The sequence below is a fragment of the Erpetoichthys calabaricus genome, chromosome 9 (genome assembly GCF_900747795.2).
Source record: "Erpetoichthys calabaricus chromosome 9, fErpCal1.3, whole genome shotgun sequence".
In the NCBI taxonomy this organism is placed as follows: domain Eukaryota; kingdom Metazoa; phylum Chordata; class Cladistia; order Polypteriformes; family Polypteridae; genus Erpetoichthys; species Erpetoichthys calabaricus.
The window spans coordinates 30,433,157-30,453,815 of NC_041402.2; the positions used below are offsets into that span (position 1 = coordinate 30,433,157).

General features: G+C 41.1%; 1 protein-coding gene across 1 annotated transcript in view; it reads right to left on the reverse strand.

Moving 5' to 3' along the window:
• Positions 1 to 986: 986 nt before the first annotated feature.
• Positions 987 to 20,659, reverse strand: part of LOC127529137 (uncharacterized) — a 51,128-nt gene continuing 31,455 nt past the window's right edge. The window contains exons 7-8 of the mRNA XM_051931754.1: positions 20,025 to 20,232; positions 987 to 1,496 (exon numbers count right to left, since the gene is read on the reverse strand). Coding sequence (XP_051787714.1) covers positions 987 to 1,496; positions 20,025 to 20,232 — 718 coding nt within the window. The remainder of the gene's footprint in view (positions 1,497 to 20,024; positions 20,233 to 20,659) is intronic.

A 20,659-nucleotide genomic window follows, 5' to 3' on the forward strand; every position in this document is an offset into this window, starting at 1 on the left:
GAAGATATCGGCAGCATTCAATGAAGGCCACAATCTTGGCTGTGGTTGAACAGATGAAGGAACTGACAGATTATGTGGGTGGAAGGCTCATGGCAGTTATTGAAATGAAAGGTGGCTGTATTGCTCGCTGAATACTTTTCAAAAGCCAAAAATGTCATTTGTTCATTGTAATATCTTGCTTTATGTTAGTTGTTTAGTGTACACTTGCAGCAAAACCTGAGAATAAACAAGCAAGTGGGTAAAAAAGATTGTCAATGCAGCTGCCTAATAATTCTGAACACTAATAGTGGCCAAATAATTTCCCCAGAGAAAGACACAAAACCCACTTGTCATTTGCTAAGTTTCGTGTTTGGTGTCAAATAAAAATCTTGGGTTGAGGGAGAGCATTGTCTTTGTTCAACAATAAAATGAATCCTGAGAAAATCCAAGCAGGTATGCTCAGAGTACACAGCCCGGGATAGGATTTGAACCCAGGGTTCTAGAGAGGTGAGGTAGCAGCACTAACCACTGCGCCAACATGCTGCTCTCTTTTCTGTATGTTCATCACATTAATATTTCTACTTTTCTTTTCTCTTTACTAATGACTATGGACTACTGGATAAGGCAATGAAGTGAAAATCACAAGAGTGCCTCTGGATCGCCATACCGCTCAGCAAGTCTTTTAGCCTCCCTGTGTTCAAACTGTAACACTAATAGATAAATCGATGTAATAAAATTAAGTAGTAAATAAATACAGTGCAGTAAACACATACACACTCAAACAAATCTTTCCTGTCGCAACTTGGGATAGTGTTCAGTGCTTGGCTGTGTGTGTTTACTGCACAGTATTTATTTGGTGTGTGTAATATCACGACTTTGTTACCTTTCCTTGGGTGTGTGTAGTGCTATGCATTCATGATATTTTCTACTTTGTGCATTAAACAGTATATGTTAACAAAGAGCAGCACCTAACCTCATACAACATACTTGTAACTTGAACCTCCATTCTATGTCGTCGATACTCCGGCTGCTGAACACGCTCCACAGTGCACTGCTGAGTCTTGAGAGTCAAGTTCTGGGCACACAGCTGGGCTGCTGTTTGAGCCGAGGCCTTGAGCCGGGACAGCTGCCGGACCAGGTAAGCCCGAGTAGAAATGTACATCGACTGCAACGGTTGTAATCCCCAGGCTGTTCCTGTCCCCAAGTGACATCGTGTGTGACAGGACGATGGGAGCTGCTGCCTGGCCACGGCAGATGTTGATGTTATGTCTGATGGGTGTAGCGTTCGTAGCGCCGGACTCTGGTGTTTGGAGAGTTAAGGAAGTGTGCAACGCTTCCTCTGGAGGAGGAACTGGGCTGCCCAGGGCTGACACCTCAGTTTCCGGGCATTGTCTGGATGTGTCGTCGTTTTGGTCAGCTTCAGTGCGAAGTGGAGCACAATCTTCGAGAGTAGCAATGTTTTTTCCCCATTCGTTTGTAACATCCAGCTTGAAATCATTGTCAGCCACTTGGATTTCCTTAAATAAAAAAAAGGTAATGCTACATCATTTATGTCAAATTAGAACGGCACGTTTTACTGCATAGAAATACATGACATGCGCCATCAGACTGGCCCCTCTGTATTAAACCATGGGGATTAAACCACATGACCAGAAACTTGGGCGTCAGCTCCTCATGGTTGTCATTCCCAAGCCTTTGGTCAGTGCAGAAATAAAATGAACTGCTAGACAGCAGGGTGGCACAGTGCTGTGTGCTGCTGGCCCGCAACTGAAGGAACACGAGTTCAGGTCCCTGCCTCGGCCGTATCAGTGCGGAGGTGTTTGCAAACGCTTCATGCTTCTACCTTTATACAGTGCCATCCATTACCTTGTATTTCGGACAGACACATTTTTCCTTAATTTACTCCTCTGCTCCACAGTTTAAAATTACAAATCAAACAATTCAGATGTGATTAAAGGGCACATTGCAGACTTTCATTTAATGGTATTTGCATTCATTTTGGTCACACCGTGTAGAAATGACCATACTTTATATACGTGGATCCAAAACAGATCATGAAATAGTTGAAAAACTCAAAGGCCATTCCTTTGAATATGAGACTAGAAGTGATAAAGCTAAAGCACTTTATTAAACACTAGCTGTGCTACCCATCTAAGTTGGCTTGAAATCTAAGCAATCAGTGCAAACCTCATGGTTTTTATTTGATACATGAGTTGTCCATTTGGTCTGGTATAATAATATGCACCTGATCCCTTTACCTCGTGATGGTCTTGTCCTCTTTGGATAGAGCTGACCATTTTTGTTGTTTCCTCTCACCCTCACTCGTCAAACTGCCCACTCTTGTAGCTGAAGTGTTTTGCTGGGAAGATGTGGTGGTGGGTACTACCGCATTGGCCTGCTTTAGCAACTCTAGCCTAGTCATGTCAGGACTTTGGTTTCCCAACTTGTGTGTCAATTTATCACTATTTTCAATCATCCATAACCCACCACATAAAGTTTATTAATATTAGGGCTCTAAACTTTGTACAGGTGGGCTGAGCAGGTGCTAGAAAGTCATTACCAGGCTGTTGTTACAGGCTTATAAAGTCAGACAACAGATTTCTATTTGAGCAGTTTTCTTATGGTTAAATTTTACTTTTACTTGAGTAAAAAAAAAAGAAAGATATCTTCACTTTTACGCACGTATGGCTGTTGGGTTCGTTATACAACACCACAAACCCTCAACCATGGAACGTGGCACATAAAGTTTGTAGCTGCGCCACTTACATTGACTACAACTCCCAGCAGCACCCGGTAGTATTCCACCATTGGGCCGCTATAGAGGGCGCAGTGGTTGCTGGGAGGGAAAATAAATAAGCGGTCTCTTCAAAAAGCAATCATCTGTGTACAGTATATTTGTTTCTACGCATCCCTCCACCATTGGATTAAAGTTTAAACCCGGATATATCTGCTTGTCCGTTTGACTTCGTCTTGGTTGGATACGTCTTCGTCTGGGGAGCTCTTCAATCACGCCAAATCTGGATCTTGGTAGGACAAAACATTTGCTTTTCATTCAGAGGGCTGTTCACTGGGGCGTTTCATTTCATACACCATCGCTATCTGCACCTGACCTACGGGACTGTGTATAGACTTAATTGTAAATTTGAGTTGTTTTACTGTGTAGTGCCTGGTGTTTCGGGGAACTGAGGAGGACTTCTTGTTTTTCTTTCCTTCATTGATTGTATAATATGTACGTTATTAGCATTGTTTATTGATTCATTGAGTTGCTTTATCAGTGTGTCCGTGCCGGGTCAAAGCTGGATGTTTTTGTGTGGCCCCGCAATAGAATAAACTTGCGTTCCCCATCCTTTTTTTCTGTGGTGGCACGCTTTTTGTAACCAAAAACATCCCAAGGCACACCAGTGTTCTAACCACAAACACATTCTGTCTCATACACGCGCTCAACTGTTCGAAGCGGCGGGACTAGCGGAGAGGCAAAGCAAAGCCCCGAGATCAGCGTTCGCAGTCTGGGCACTTAGTCAGCACTTTAGTGGCATCTCTCAGCTGCTTTGTCCATTTTGTCCACCCCTCTCTACCTCAGAGAGCACTCATACGCCCACTGTCCACCGGCCTTGTGAGACTCGCTGGTGACCACATACCCACGGCAGATGGACTCTATAAGCCTGGAGACATGTCTGAAGTGCTGTTGTCTGCAACATAGCACTCTCCGGCTCAGACCCAGGTGCTTCACATTATTTTCACAGTACACTGGTTTTAAAGAAAACTGATATAAACAAATCGCCGTTTTCGGGTGGTGTGAATCTTCGCTTCCTCACGGCCACTAAGAGCTGAAGGTGGGAAATGCCAGGTGTCTTTTAATGCTGCCGGCCTTAGGTGACTGTCCTTCCTGCTTGGGAGAGAAGAGTCTAGCTAGCCGCAGCTCTCGATACCTATGACATTGATCACGAAATACCCAAAACGCCATCTGATTCAGATAACCCTCCTACAACCCTGATCTTAACCACAGTGTACCGGGACCCTAATGCTAATCATAGTCTAATACGATGGGTGTTACCTGACTGACGTTGAGGGCGTTTCGTGATGTCGGGGCTGGCTTGGGAAGCATTTTACTCGCAGCAAATTACAGTAGTTCTGATCAGAGGGGCTCCTATTGGTGGTGTGTTGAGTTGCAGTATTTAAATGAAGGACTGTTGTAACCTGCACCTGGATAATAAGGGGATGGTCCCTGAAAGGTATGGTGGTATCCGCTTATGCATAAAATACCAACAGAGATTGACCTCATACAGTATATTATGATCATTTTTTTAGGGGCTACAGTGGGACACTATGGTGTAGTGGTTAAGGCTTTAGACTTCAAACCTTGCGGTTCTAGGTTCAAATCCCACTACAGACACTGTGTGATCCTGAGCAAGTCACTTGACCTGCCTGTGGTACAATGGAAAAAACAAAAAAAAAATGTAATTAATTGTGTCATAAATGTTGTAAGTTGCTTTGGATAAAGGTGTCAGCCAAACCGGTAAATGTAATGCAGTGGTTTAAATGGCTGTCCTAAACTTTAATGGGCCATGTTTCTATGGCATTGTGTTCCATCCATCCATTGTCCAACCCGCTGAATCTGAACACAGGGTCACAGGGGGGGCATTGTGTTGTGAATAATTATTATTCTCATTTACGGTTCAATTGGCATTATAATTGGCACTCCCGTCACCCAATTCCAACAACAAGGGTCTTCTTTTCCAGCCCACGAGGTCTGATGCCTCTGCTTATGTCTTCTCTTATTCCCAGACCTTAGTCATTTATTGCAGTTTGTCAAATTGAAATATGCAGGATGGAATTTCACATATTATTTTATATCTACTCCCTTTTTAAAGGTCTTTAATTATGAATGTGTATGCTTTTTATATTACAAGGGTTAGCAGCACTGCCTCGCACCTTCTGGGACCCGAGTACAACAGTCACCTGTCAGTATGGAGTGTGCGTTCATCTTGTGTGCCTGGGCTCTCTGGTTTTCTCCCACATCTCCAAGTTACCCCATGAAGCTTTTTGCTTTGAATGAGTGCTTTCTGCAATGAACTAACACCCCCTTCTGGTTTTGAACCTGCCTTGTGGCAAATGCTATCACCATAGCCTTCCTTACCTCAAGACCCTTTTCTTAAAATGTTGAGTAGATTAAAGTATAGTAATGTGCTAATTTAAGTATTAAAAATAATTGTGTTTCAATTCATCCATTCTATTTTTTTTTCCTACTGTTTCCATTTCAGGGTTACATGGAGATAGAACAAACCCTGCATTGTGGTCCGTCACTGGTAGTTGCATTGGGTTGATTTAGAGTCCCCCAATGATATTAACTCCTTTGTCTTTGAGATTTGTGGAAAGAAATTGGAATATCTGGAGCAAACAAACTCAGGGAGAACATGCAAAGTCAAAAGAAACTGATGGGATGGAAAACTGTGAACCATGAAGCAGCAGTTTGAGCCAGTTTGCAACTTCTGAAATAGCTAGTTTTATATAAATACACATGTATCCAGTTCTATGTTTGAAATGGACCAGAGCCTGTCCCAGTAGAATCAGATGTAAAATGGGAATTCCAGATGATCCTCCAGACCACTGCTGGACACATTCTCTTATAAACATCCACTCTAAATATATCCATCCAGTATTTGTAAACTGCTTCTTCCATTTCAGGATGGAGTTTACTTACCCTGGAATGAATGCCAGTGCATTGCAAGACACATTAGAACAATCTAGACGAGAACAGGCCATTCAGCCCAACAAAGCGTGCCAGTGCTATCCACTTAATTCTCCTAAAATAACATGAACATGCAAACTCCACACAGGGAGGACCCGGGAAGCAAACCCAGGTCTCCTTAATGTAAGGCAGCAGCACTACCACTGCGCCACCGTACCGCCCTTAGAATCAATCTTAATATTACAAAAAAAAAAAATCACAGACTGCAAAATTGGAAAAATATTATGACCTTAACGAGCTGTAAAGCTGTCATCTGATGATCTGTAAAAATTGCCCAAATGCTAGGTGGGTGCATAAATGGGCAGAACGTCTGCCAAGCATTGTTCTTCCCATAATGCCAGACATATTTTTCAAGATAATTCTTAAATCAGTAGGAGGTTCCTGACTCCTGGTGGGAGAGACTGACAACTGTGGTCACTCATTTAATATGCCACACTGTGCCTGCTGGACCGTCGTGCTGCTGTGCCACCGATTAATAAATAACTGGCCACTTGAGTGTATTAGAAGTGACAGCAAGAGGTGTGATGCTGAAGAGACATGGAGGTGGCCAGTGTGTTTTAATGGAGATCTGGAGAGACCTCTATAACGGAGCAGGAGGCAAACGCAACCTTGTAGAAGACATAAAGGTACTGTTAAAATTTAATCAGCCATTTTGTTGTTCAGTTATTTCTTGATTACTAACTGAGCGAACTACAGACAATGTTAGGCCGACAGCACAGTTTTCATTCCAGAACGAGCATCTAGCTTCAGACAATCAGCTTTAAAGTTAGCCTCTGTAATCACAGAGCAGGGACTGCAAAAAAAGACATGCAAAATATCCTGCTGGGAAAAACTAAACTTTCAAAATTTAAGAAAAGTCCCCAGGACCTGGAGGAAAATTTAATGTTATTATAATTTCTAAGGTAAGGTTTCTTAGATAGTTACTAGTGAACAAATGTGATATTAAAGGGTGTGGGATGATGCGTCTTGATGCCTACAGTCCCTCCCTTATGATGTCAGAGTTTACCCTGATACCTGATTGGTTGATATTAAATGACAACTTTGAAGTTCCAGGAATGGCACAACCCTGGGGAAATCGGCCTAAATGTGCATTCTGTGTGTGTGTGTCTGGAAACATGTGGGCTGTATTCAATTTAAGTGGACAAGATTAGTTGCTGTGTAGGGGAGCATAATTTAAAAGTAAAATAAATACTTACGCAAGCTTGATATTATTTTAATTCAGACTGTTATTCCGAACCTGAGGCTTTGGCTGTAATGAAATTGGCCCAAAATAGTGGCTTACTGGCAGCTGGACTGCAAAGCACTGATCTACATTTTGTGACTCTCCTAGGATGCTTATAAAGTGTTATTTACGGTGTGATGGATACTGTCTTGGGCGGCATTTAGGAGATCTGGGTTCGCTTCCCGGGACCTCCCTGCATGGAGTTTGCATGTTCTCCCCGTGTCTGCGTGGGTTTCCTCCTGGTGCTCCGGTTTCCTCCCACAGTCCAAAGACATGCAGGTTAGGTGCATTGGCGATTCTAAATTGTCCCTAGTGTGTACTTGGTGTGTGTGTGTCTCCTGCGGTGGGTTGGCACCAACAGACCCCCGTGACCCTGTGTTCGGATTCAGCGGGTTGGAAGATGGAGGGATGGATGGATACTGTCATCATTTGGTATGATTTGGGGTCTTCAAACAGTGCCATGGTTTGATTCCATCCTTAGGTCCAAGTTGTTCATAGCTCCTGCTAAATGCTCCACCATCGCCTGAATTTCCCCCATTTGTTTTGTCATTGTTTTCATCCCCCCCTTGCAAATCCCACATATCCCTAAAAAATACACCACATCTTGGAGTTACTGCTGCTGATCCAGTCTGATGTTTTGTCAGTGAACGGGCAGATAAATGTTTTGAGCAATACCAAGAGATGCCCATAAAAAAAAAAAAAAAAGTTAGAAAGCAAAGCAAAGCAAAACTGAAGTCTTATACAAGAGGCGCTTATTGTGGTCGATAGAACAAGAAGGTCAAATCTGAAAATAGATGTGAGAAAAGAGCACAATGATACATTCAGAATTCTTTACAGTTTTGGCAGATTGGTAAAGGATTTGAACTCGAAGTCGTCCTTCTATTTCGGCGCATCGATTACTCATTGGTCACGACTTTGGTGGCCACTCCCCAATAATGCTGGAGGCATACCAAGCGACGAACTCGAGCAATGAGGACCTAAAAGCATACCAATAAATGACAGATACGGTCAATGCGCAAAATACCTCTCGGGAATCGGATCACGGTGTCTCATTACTGCTCCATAGGTGACAGAACGCTTACTGTGTCACTATGGAATATGCAGATGACTATAGGGCAGTGATGGCGAACCGTTTAGAGACCGAGTGCCCAAACTGCAACAAAAAACCCCACTTATTTATCGCAAAGGGCCAACATGGCAATTTAACCTCAATACTGAGTTTTAGTTTAGAAAAAACAACTCCTACATTAACATTTTTTTGTCTTAAAAGAAAAACAAAATAACAGAGCTTTCAGTGATACAAACAACTTTATATTGAAAGGTAAAAGTTTGCATTTGGCATGCTTTTGAACAATTAATGTGATTTCTGTTGTATGCATGCTGATAATTTATCTAACCTTGGCTCATACTTTGTAAGTTTTGAGAGCAACACATGCAGCACTCAGGTCATCTGTTAGTCTGTTTCTGGTAGATAGATAGATAGATAGATAGATAGATACTTTATTAATCCCAAGGGGAAATTCACATACTCCAGCCGCAGCATACTGATACAAAAAACAATATTAAATTAAAAAGTGATAATAATGCAGGTAAAAACAGACAATAACTTTGTATAATGTTAATGTTTACCCCCCCGGGTGGAATTGAAGAGTCGCATAGTTTGGTGGTGTAATGATCTCCTCAGTCTGTCAGTGGAGCAGGACAGTGACAGCAGTCTGTCGCTGAAGCTGCTCTTCTGTCTGGAGTCGACACTGTTTAGTGGATGCAGTGGATTCTCCATAATTGATAGGAGCCTGCTCAGTGCCCGTCACTCTGCCACAGATGTGAAACTGTCCAGCTCCATGCCAACAATAGAGCCTGCCTTCCTCACCAGTTTGTCCAGGCGTGAGGCGTCTTTCTTCTTAATGGTGTCAGATTTGATATAATTCAAAGCTGAAAACAGCTGCTCACAAGCATAAGATGATCCAAGCATATTAAGGGAAGCAATTCCGAGTGCTTTCAATGACTTAAAATTATTTGGCAGAGAATTTCACACTTAAAGGATTTCATTTTCAGAACTAACTGTGCTGTCCTTTGTCATCCCTTCTATCTTCTCAAGTGTTTCACGCAGGTCTTTCCCATTAATCTCTGTTCCCGTTCTCATTCTCTCTTTTTTTCCCCTTTCCATCCGCCTTGCATTTCTATTATACATTACGGGGACGTGGATCAGGTGTGGCAATTAGTAGCTCTCAGCATCAATTACAGATGCGGACGACTCCTCACTTGTGCACTTAAGCGAGAACCACCTGCATCACTAAGCTCCCAGGAACCGCTCCAGCTACACTACCACACCCCCTCTAAGCCGCGCGATTATCTATTAAAACTGGCTTTTTCAATTTTGAGCTGTGGACCCTCTATACCACATCCTCTCCAACCCCACCACGGGAATCACCTTTGCCACAGACTCAACAGGCTGCCGTTCACGCCACACCCTCACTCTGCATGTGAGCCGCCCGCCTTACCCCAAACAGGAGAGGGAGGAAGCGTTCCCACTGGGCTGCTAGGCAAAGGGGTGGGTGATGTGAGAAATGTCCTCAGGCACATGTGGAGATGGGGTGTGGAGCAGCCTGGCCCCGTGTCCCTCTGCCTTTCTAATAACGAACTCTGTGCTGGGGCGACGGCGCATATGCCCACAGAGAGGGCTCTGAGTGCCCCCTCTGGCACGTATGCCATAGGTTTGCCACCACTGCTATAGGGAATGATATTAATTAGGATATGACTATCTTAATTGGATGAATCACATCGTACACATATTCATAATCTACAAACAAAAGCAATGCCAATTTGTACCTCTGACTAGCATTACACAGGATGGTAACTTTTCATGATGCATAATATTTGTTAGCATTGCCTTTAAATTGCTTAATTTGAGCCAACCATTTTGGGTCACCTTCCACAAGCTTCTTACAAGAAGTTGCTGGAATATTGGTCCATTCATCCAGACAGAACTGGTGTAACTGGGACAGGTTTCTAGGCCTCCTTGCTCACACACACTTTTCAGTTCAAATGTTCAGTCGGATTGAGGTCAGGGCTTTGTGATGGCCGCTCCAGTACCTTGACCTTGTTGTCCTTAAGCCATTTTGCCACAACTCTGGAGATATGCTTAAGGTCACTGACCATTTGGAAGACCCATCTGCGACTGGGCATCAACTTCCTTGCTGAGCTCTTGAGATGTTGCTGCAGTATATCTACACAAGTTTCATTCCTCATAATGCCATGTATTATGTGAAGTGCACAAGTCTCTCCTGCAGCAAAGTACCCTCACAACATGATTCCACTCCCATGCTTGATGGCTGGTTGTTCTTTAGCTTGCAAGCCTCACCCTTTTTCCTCCAAACATAACGATGGTCATTATGGCCAAACAGTTTGATCCTGGATTCATCAGACCAGAGGACATTTCTCCAGGATGTAAGATCTTTGTCCCCATGTGCCACTGCAAACTGTAGTCTTTGGAACAGTGGCTTCTTCTTCCTTGTTGAGCAGCCTTTCGGGTTATGTTGATATAGTACTAGTTTCACTGTGGATATAGATACATGTCTACCTGTATCCTCCAGTATCTTCACAGTGTCCTTTGGTGTTATTCTGGGATTGATTTGCACTTTTTGTGACAAAGCAAATTCTTCTCTAGGAGACAGAATGCGTCTCCTTCCTGAGTGGTATGATGGCTGTGTGGTCCCATGGTGTTAATGCTTGCGTAGTATTGTTTGCACAGATGAATGTGGAACCTTCTGGCATTTGGAAATTGTTCCCAAGGATGAACCAGATTTGTGGAGGTCCACATTTTTCTTTTTTTTTCCTGAGGTCTTGGCTGATTTCTTTTGCTTTTCCCATTATGTCAAGCAAAGAGGCAGTGACTTTGATGGTAGGCCTTAACATACATCCACATGTTGACTCTAATTAGGCTAATTGGCTATCAGAAGCTAATTGTCTATGGTTTAACATAATTTTCTGGAATTTTCCAAGCTGTTTAAAGGCAGAGTTAACAAAGTGTTTGTAAACTTGTGACCCACTGGAATTGTGTGATAGTCAACAAAAAGTGAAATACTCCATCTGTGAACATGAAAAAAAAATAACCTTTGCCCTGCACAAAGCAGAAGTCTTAAACAAAATGCCAAATTTATAGTTTATGAGTGTGAAATCAGTGGAGGAGTTAGGGTGAATTCTTTAAAATTCACTTAATAAGTGTATGCAAACTTCTGACTTCAATTGTAGACACTGTGTGTGTGTGTGTGTGTGTGTGTGTATGTGTATAACTATTGCTATTTGATCATACAAGCTGAAGATTATGTGCTGTGAACCAGTCTGCCACCCTGCAATGGACCAGTGCCAGAGCTCTAGTTAGTTAAGAGTATGGGAGGCAGACGTAGTGTTCCCAGGGAACGTGAAGAGTGTCGGTATGGCAGCTTCAGCAATCTCTGTCCCTTTCAGTAATTCCCCATCACTGAGACCAAGGCAAGTCCTAATAGCTCCTCTTAGTATTTTTCTCTTATAACCTCTGCTCTCTTTCTCAGACCCTCTGAGGTTTCCCAAAGGATGCATTTCCTCTCCCTGATGGACGAGCTGCTACCACTCCAGCATCTACCTTCAGCTCAGCCAGTGAAGTGCTGTCTGCTACAATACTTTCTCATAAAACCTCGAATGGGCACCTAGTGATTTATAACACCAAAATGTTTTAAAACATATTTTCAGGCTTTTAGGGGTTCCAAAGAGTTACTTCACACCTTGGATGCAGTGACAATACCAGCTTTCAAATGAAGACTTACAAAGAAGGATCAATGTTTACGTTTTTGACGATGCTATGCACAAGATCTATACTGTCTGATATACTGTCTGCTATGTATTGTTAACTCCAAATTGGCCATGTGTGAGTGGGCCCTGTGGTGGTCTGGCTCCCTGTCCAGGAGGGCTGTTGGGAGAGTCTGCAGCTGCTCTGCCACACAGGATTAAGTAAGTGTGAAAATATTTTGCATGTTCTTTATATCCATGGAGGACTGGTGCAATCATCCATTTCCACATTGCACCCAGCGTGTCCACCATGCAGCAGCACTTAGCACTGTGCTAAAGTCCCATACTCCTTTTATATTTTTTAATTCACATACAAACAATTAATTGGACCTTAAAGTTCAGATAACCTCTATTAGACTAAAGACGTGACTGCGGCTTTCAAGACCAAATACATTCATAAATAGTAATGGAAGGCCAGGCAATGGTGCTATGAATGGGTGGATTTTGCAGATGTGCTCTTATTGTCTGAACCTGCCAAGACAGTTTATGAGGGGGTTTAATTACATTTGAGCGTTTTAATTGCTACAGACTTGTTCTAACATGAGGACACACCTTCCAATATGATTGTGTAGCCTGTAGAAGTATTGCCTATAGGCAAGCATCAAGTGGCAGCAGGGGTGGTTGGTACCAAGCATTCAGACTGTCTGCCTGAAATAAATAGATAGATAGATAGATAGATAGATACTTTATTATTAATCCCAGGGGAAAATTCATATAATTAAGACCTCACATTAAATGCACAGCACTGTGACTTATGGAAGGCTTTCTTTTTGATGCTTCATCAAAAGACAGTCCTGGGTGCAATTCTGCCTACTGTCAATGTCTGTGTAATGAAACTTTCTAGTCTCATACTTTGGTAACTTGTTGACAGACCCACTAGCAGTCATATTACAGGACGGGCAGCTCATGAGCAGATCATTAATACTCGGACTGTAGACGGGGACTGTTGGCCCATGATCTCACAACATATTATTTTAGAGTTGGCATCAATAAAACTCTGCATTTGGGTGAGATTACAGGGGTCTTTGTGAATGGAGGGGGTTATGATACACTAACCATGAATGAAGTTCAGTTCTCTGATTCACTTGAAAAAATGAATGCCTGTTTGCACTACTACAGTTGATATTTTAACATACAGTATTATTATGAAGGCTACTGTTATAAGCAAGGAAACTGAATGGCAATAATGTTATGGCACTAATGAGAGATCTGACCTGCATTGTTTTGTGAGGTTTCACCCCAATGCATATCACCTAAAACTGGATAGCTTCTAAGACTTGACTACCGTCATGTGAAACACCCCACAGATGTTTTTTCATTTTTAACATGTGTGGACATTTCAGGATTTGAATTTCACCTGAACAGTATCTTTAGATAAAACAATATAGAAGGATATATAAGGCAATATATAGTAGATACATAGATGGATGGGTAGACAGATGAGAGATCTCTAAGACATCCAGAAAGAAGGTTATAAATGCCTATGAGTCTGGGAAGCGATTTTTAACTGCTCTACAAAGAGCTGAAAATAAACCATGCCACTTTCTGAAAGATCATCTGTATGTGGAAACCATTTTAAACAAATTCCAGCTTGTCCAGGCCAGGCTTCCCTATCAAGTTTTGCACAAGAGCAGAACAAAAGATGCTAAATGACGTCTCTAAGAACTTCAGAATTTCATCTTGGCAGCTCTTGCCACCATTGATCTCAAAGTGCTTAAGTCTACCATTAGAAAAGGTACATGGGTGATTTGCCAGGAGGAAGACGTTGCTGTCCAGAAGACATCATGGCAAGATTAAAATTTGCCCATTAACATCAAAGCAAAGACCAGGACTTCTGGAATAATGTACTCTGAACAGACGACGCAAAGATGGAGTTATTTGGTCACAGTACCAGAAGACATGTTTGGTGAAAACCAAAAACAGTATTTGACCAGAAGAAGTGGATGCCACCTGTAAAGCATGATGGTGAAAGTGTTGTGACTTTTGGCTGCTTTGCTGTATCAGGGCCTGGGCAGGTCACCATCATATAATCTACTGTGTATTCTTCATTGTATCACAGGGTGATTAAGGAAAATATGAGACCATTGTCAGAAGACTGAAGCTCAGCTGAAAGTTTCAGATGTGAACCCCAACTACTCCTGTGTTGTCTTTGGTTTTACTTAAGGTCCTTGTCCTGTTGGAAGGTGATGCTTCGGCCAAGACTGACATTTAGATCGCTCTGGAGCAGGTTTTCATTAAGGATACTGTGTCTCTGTAGTTTTCTTTGTTCAGCTTTCCTGCAAATCTGAATGGTCTCCCAATCCCTGTCTCTCAAAGCAATCCATAGCATGATGCTGCCACCTTGCACTATCGTTGGAATGGTATCACATAGGTGATGAGTGGTGTTTGCTATATGACACATAGAATTTAGGCTAGATAGTTCAATGTTGCTTTCACCAGAATCTTGTTTTTTAGTCTCCAAGTCCTTTAGTCACCTTTTTTGCCAACTCCAAGTGGATTGCCATGTGCTGTCTGGCCACTATGCCCTAAAACCTTGGAGTGTTGTATTGTGGTTGTCCTTCTGGAAGATTCACCCATCCCCAGATAGATTCTCTGCACCTCAGCTAGAGTGACCATTCAGTTCTTGGACACCTCACTTACCAAGTTCTTTCTCCCCAGACTGCTCAGATTAGCTGGGCAGCCAACATGAGATAGTTATGACTGTGCCAAACATATTCCATTTAAGAATCATGGAGGCTACTGTGCTCTTGGGAAATTTCAGTGCTTAGAAGTGTTTTTTGTAGCCTTCCCCAGATCTGTGCCTTGACACAATCCTGTCTGTAAGGTCTTCAGGCAGTTCCGTCGTCCTCATGGCTTGATTTTGCTGAAATACACATTGTGAAATGTGGGGTCGTCTATAGACAAGTATGTGCCTTTTACTAGTCATGTCCAATCACTTGGACTGACCACAAGTGGACACCAAACAAGATGTTAAAACATTTCGGTGATGAGCAACAGAATGGGATGCACCTGAGACACATTTCAAGTGTCCTATTGAAGGGTCTGAATACTTGTGTCAATGGGATTGTTCAGTTGCAATGAATTTGTAAAAATTCCTGAGATCCTGTTTTTGCTTTGTCACTATGGAGTATTGAGCGATGTTTGAATGGGAACAAAATGAATTTAGGTGATTTTAGCAGAAAGCTGCAACAAAATGTGGAAAAAAAAGTGAAGTAGTCTGAATACTTTCTGAGGGTGTGCTATATTTCCAGTTAGCTAGCACTGAATCATGTATCTTCTGCTTCTTTCTTTTGACTTCCAAAAAAAAGATTTTAGCAATATGTTTTATATTACTCGTTCAAATGAATTTCGTAACTCGTTCAAATGGATTATTTTCTATTTTTTTCCCTGACTCATATTTCAGTAGTACGGAGCCCCTTTTCATATTAATTTGCTTAAGCAAATTATTATTATTTTTCCACCTTGCAGTCCAGTTCTTATTACGGAGCCCCGTACTGTTTTCCTGGCATACAGTTCAGTGAACCCTAAGTGAACTATAAGATATGTATTAAAACCAGTGAATCGGAAGAGAAACTAGTTGGAGGTTTAGTCAATAATGGCACTGAACAGCGTCAAATAGACTGAAACTGCTGGCTTCCTATACTCTTCCAGTTCTGGTTCATTAAACTGCATACCAAGAAAAGTAAATAGCTACTGAAATAAGAAAAAAAAAAATCTGTTTGAACGAGTCACGTAATTCATTCAAACAAATTTTTTTTGCCTGACGTCTACAGGGCTCTGTATATTTTAGAAAAGCACTATACAACAGAAGCATCAAAAAATGGACAAGGCTATAGAATTTTTTTTTGTTTGTTTTTGTCAAGGCCTTCCTTCATAGTTACTAACGTAAATGTGTTAACTTTTGTGATGGGCGACCAGTGTCTCATGCCAGGATGGACTCCAGACCCTTACCTGGCTAGGAGGCCGGTATAACAGATGGCCAGGAATGAACATTCCCTTTTCTGGTCAGTAGGGGGGCATGGAGGGGCATTGCAGCAACTTAGTTCACCAGGACTAGAATCCCAGCAGCAATGGCAGTAACTTAGCTTGAAATAAGTACGAAGTACAAAATAATAATACATTCTAAATAGGAGTCCCTTACCAGGCTGGGGTGCCAGCATAATAGATGTAAGTCCTGGATGGAGAAGCTTTCCCTGCTTCTTTGTGAACATCCCACATGAAAGATGGAACGTAACAGTAAATACACAGAAATAAAGTAATCCAGATTGTTAACATAAATGAACCAAATAGACATAAATACAGAATTTGAACCCCAGCCAGTTGGGGGAAACACAACAGCTCTGTGTTGCTCTACAAGAGTTGGAAATCCTGTAGAATCACAATGTATTATTATTTTGAGACTTTTTTTCCATTTACTTTTTGTTAACATTATTATTTATTTATAGCTATCTGGGGGAAGCAGCACTGCACAGGTGTTGGGAACAAACTAAGTTTTGAAAAGAAATCTAGCATATGGTGTTTCCCCCTCACAAATTGGGAATCTGTGGGTAATTTGGCACAGATACAGCAAGTTCAACAGTGGAGATTTGCACACCAAATAAACACATCCACTTTATATATTAAATGATGCCTTATAGTAAAATGAGAAGGGATTTGTTGCTCGCCCTAGTACATAATTAACAGAGCAGCACTCGGGTGCAGTTTGTTGCACTGACACCTCTCAGATTCAACATCGCCACCTGTGTAGAGCTTGCAACTTGAAGTTCATTACTGAAAACTGATGCTCACTAACATGAAAGAAAATTTTGGAAAAAATTAAATAAATGAATAAATAAATATGCAAACAAATTAAATCATTATGCTCACATATAGTATTTCTTCTTATTCTCACAATTCACAATACATTGAGTATATGTTTTGTTTATTTATTTACATACTAGTCATTTAGCCCGTTACAATAACGGGCGCTAGAACAGTAGTGCATAAACATTAGTAGGAACAGTCTAGATTAAATGGCAAGGGACCTTGACCTCATTCTTTTTGTTGGTCGTATTTTTCTTTGTCTTTCAGTCTTGTTGATGTTTACTTGCTGTGCTGACCATTCTTCGTGTGCTGCCACTGTGTATTGTGTGTCTTTAATTTTCTGTGACAGTAATACTGTCTTGTACGTCCGCTGGCTTGTACGTCCGTAATATACCTTTAATTTTCTCTGGCGGTAATACAGGCGTGCGCGCCGGTAATATGCCTTTAATCTCCTCTGACAGTAATACTGGCTTGTATGTGGCTGTAATATGAGTCACTGTATTGTGTACCTTTAATTTCCTCTCGCAGTAATACTGGTTTGTATTTCCATAAAACGGCTCTAACTTTCTCTGACAGTAATATCGCGCATTGCACCGAGCCCCGCGCATGCACACTTCACCAGAAGCCCCGCACATGCGCACTTCACCAGAAGACACACACACACACGGACACCTGGACGCACAAAGGGACTTTATTAAAGAGGATGTTTTTATTTTTTCATTTTTTTATTTCTCTGTCATCACACACAATTTGAAATGTGCAATGAAATGGAAACTGACATTTTCAGCCATTAAATTAGAGAGGGTGGGCTCTAGTGAATACCCTCTTTTGATTGGTGAATTGTCGGTACTGAAAGTTGTGACTGTGCTTGTCAGTGGTGGATACGAGTGCAAGAAACAGTTGGCCAAAATTACTGCATGAAATGGCCACTTTAATTCAAGAAGCTCTGAATTCATCGTCCTCTTTGGAGTCTGATTCTGAATTATCTGTGCTAAATATGGCCATCGATAACCAGTCAAAACACAGTTTCTTTGAGCATTTTAACTGACATTCTTATAGATTAAAAAACTTTTTTTAAAAAATTACTCATTTAAATAATAGGAAAAATCACATGAAAAAAAAGTGGTATGCAATGGGTCATCGTAACTCGACCTTCAGCCAACTAGATACTAAACACCTAAATAACAAACATTGGTGTTATGAATAGATATTTTTTTTAATAATTTGTTCCTGTGAAAGAAAGTTTACTCGATCAAAAATAATGTAATTTATTGAATTAAATTGTTGAAATAATAATGATTTATTGAAATTAAAAACCACAACTTTCAAGATATTTTAGTTTATAATTTAAAAACGGAATAAGAATCTGAAAATCTAACAAGATCACATTAAAGTTTGATAAAGTCTGAAAGAATGATACCAAACATATATATCCATCCATCCATTTTCCAACCCGCTGAATCCGAATACAGGGTCACGGGGGTCTGCTGGAGCCAATCCCAGCCAACACAGGGCACAAGGCAGGAACCAATCCTGGGCAGGGTGCCAACCCACCGCAGCATATATATGTAGGTTTTAAAATAAGCCAATTTAAAGCATAACAAAAAACGTGACATAAAATTGTTGCACAAAATCGTTTTACTTTTAGGCTTAGGATTTTATATTCTGTATATAGAGTAAATATTGTATTTCGGTAAATGCAACACAGAGACATTTCTATAAAGACATAAATATAAAAAACATAAGAGGAACAAATTAGGACCACAGTCAGTTGTGTGACCAAAACATTCCACATACAACAAAAAGAAATAACACGAAATCAGCAAAGTCCAAATACAATTCCTGTAACTGACTGATAAACTAGGATTGGCAAAGGAGCTGTTGCGATGGAAAAAACGGCAGGATCCCAAGATATAAAAAGTTACATTGCAGCAGCTCCTTTGTCCCAATCAGGCTGAAGATCAAAATTATCATTCACCGGTTTTCAAGACGTGACAGTGGTGTACCTCATCAGAGAAGGACTCGCAGTTCTAGCGTGTATTTTCTCCTTCTTGGTAATGATACAATTTATACTCTGGGACAAGTTTTAATTTCCTTCCATCACTTCTGGGATATCCAGTATGGATGCCTCATTAGGACAAAGTTTTCCAAGTCATTTCTTATTTGTATAGAAGCAATTATTGATAATAAGCTGCCCCCAAACCAACCCCACTTCAAAAAAGTAGCCTATACTCTGTCCATACCATATTTCATGGAAATCAGTTGAGCCATTCTTGAGTGATGCCTGGACAGACAGACTGGCATTAGTAATGTGGAAGTAACCCCCGAGGAAGACAGGAATAGTCTAATCAATCAGCTTTTATTCAGTCACAGATGAGTACATGGATTCATGCTTTGCAAATCAGAAGAGCAAAGTTCCCCTGTTTCATTTGGCTTTTAATATTCATTTTCTTCCCTCCCCCTTACTTATGAAACAGCATCTAAGTATTTTCATTTTATATTTCGCAAATCAGCCAACCGTTTCTTGTTTGTGTACGTATCAAGAGGGACCCCAAAAGAAGGAAAGGTCACCTTTCCTGTGTCTAACACGCGTTCCTAAAAAAGGAAGTTGTCTTATGTCAGCTTACTGCAACCTGTCTTATGACAGACGCCTCTATGAATAACCTGCCATTATAATTAAACAGCTTTTAACCCTTCGTAGCTTGCAAGCAGTTCAATTTTCTTTCACAGTAACTTTATTGATTTAGATATGATGCCATTTTGTTTTTGGGGTTACCACCATTTTGTGGTTCTGTCCCTAGAGATGCAATGTGACATCACACACACACACAAAACCCGTTGTAACCCAAACTTTCACTGGCCAATTTATCCAAGTTTGTCAATAAAAAAGCTTAACAATCTATCACGCTATTATTTTTGGTTTCTGAATTTTCTGCTTATACTTTTTTTTTTTTTGGTTTTGAATCTTGTTAAGTGAATGGGTTTAAAGTCTTGAACCTTTGATTTCTTGGTTGTGACTTTTGGCCCATTTCTGGTTTACAATTCCATCTCCTGATCCTTTTATCAAAGTTCTTCCATGACAGTTTTCAGTAGGGCCTAACCAGCAGACCTTGCACCCCATCATTCAAAACATGTCCTATTTGCATTCCTGTAAGATCTTGTTTTGGCTAGAAATTCTTCTGTTAGTTCTGGCTTACTGACTTTTGCTGTATTTTTTGACCAAAGAATTTGCCCTATGTTTTGCTTTTGACGTGTTTTAGTTTGTCCTTTTTGAAGTGGCCCCTTCCTGCTTTTAAGACTCTGATTTCACCTGTGCCCTTAATTTCATCTCCTTGTCCTTTTTGTTTTATTGTGAATAAAATATTCAACATGAAGAGTACACACCAACTACAAGGTACCAATTTTCTTGAAGTGTATAAAAATTAGACAAAAGGTAACATGACTCACTGTTATCTGGTCCAGGCCAGTTTCTGCTAAGGCATTCTGGGAAGATTCAAGAATGTTCTCGGTCAGCAGGTCCATAGTCTGTCGCTGCCCTTTTGGAGAGAGCTCCGCTGTCACTGTGATGGTGTTGGAAGTGGGCTGACTGGGGCTGGAGACGGTTTGGTATGAAATCTCCTCAATAACAGCCACAGAGTTGTCGTCTTCAAAAGCCCTGTTTTTGAGATATCTCATATTAGACAGATTGTTCTTCAATTAATGACACCATACTGTACTGATAGCTGAGATACTGTAGCGAAAAACAAAGACACATTGGTTAACATGTCTGCAGCACGTATACCATATGAAGCACTTATAGTGGCACACAAACATGAGGGCAACCTTGCTTAAAATGTCTATTACTGTGAATAGTTAAGTGAGTAGAAGATGAACTAATCACCAAAAGGCATAAAGGTAAAGATGACATTTCTTTTCAGCATTTTATGCAACATTTGTGTATTGTCTTTGTTTTGTATAATTGTACAGTGAAAATAGGAAAGGCACACTATGCAAATGTTTGGGCACCCCAAAGTATTTGAGATCTCAGGTAACGTTTCCCAAGGTCTCAGAACTAAATTATCTCATTAGGGCTATGGCTTGTT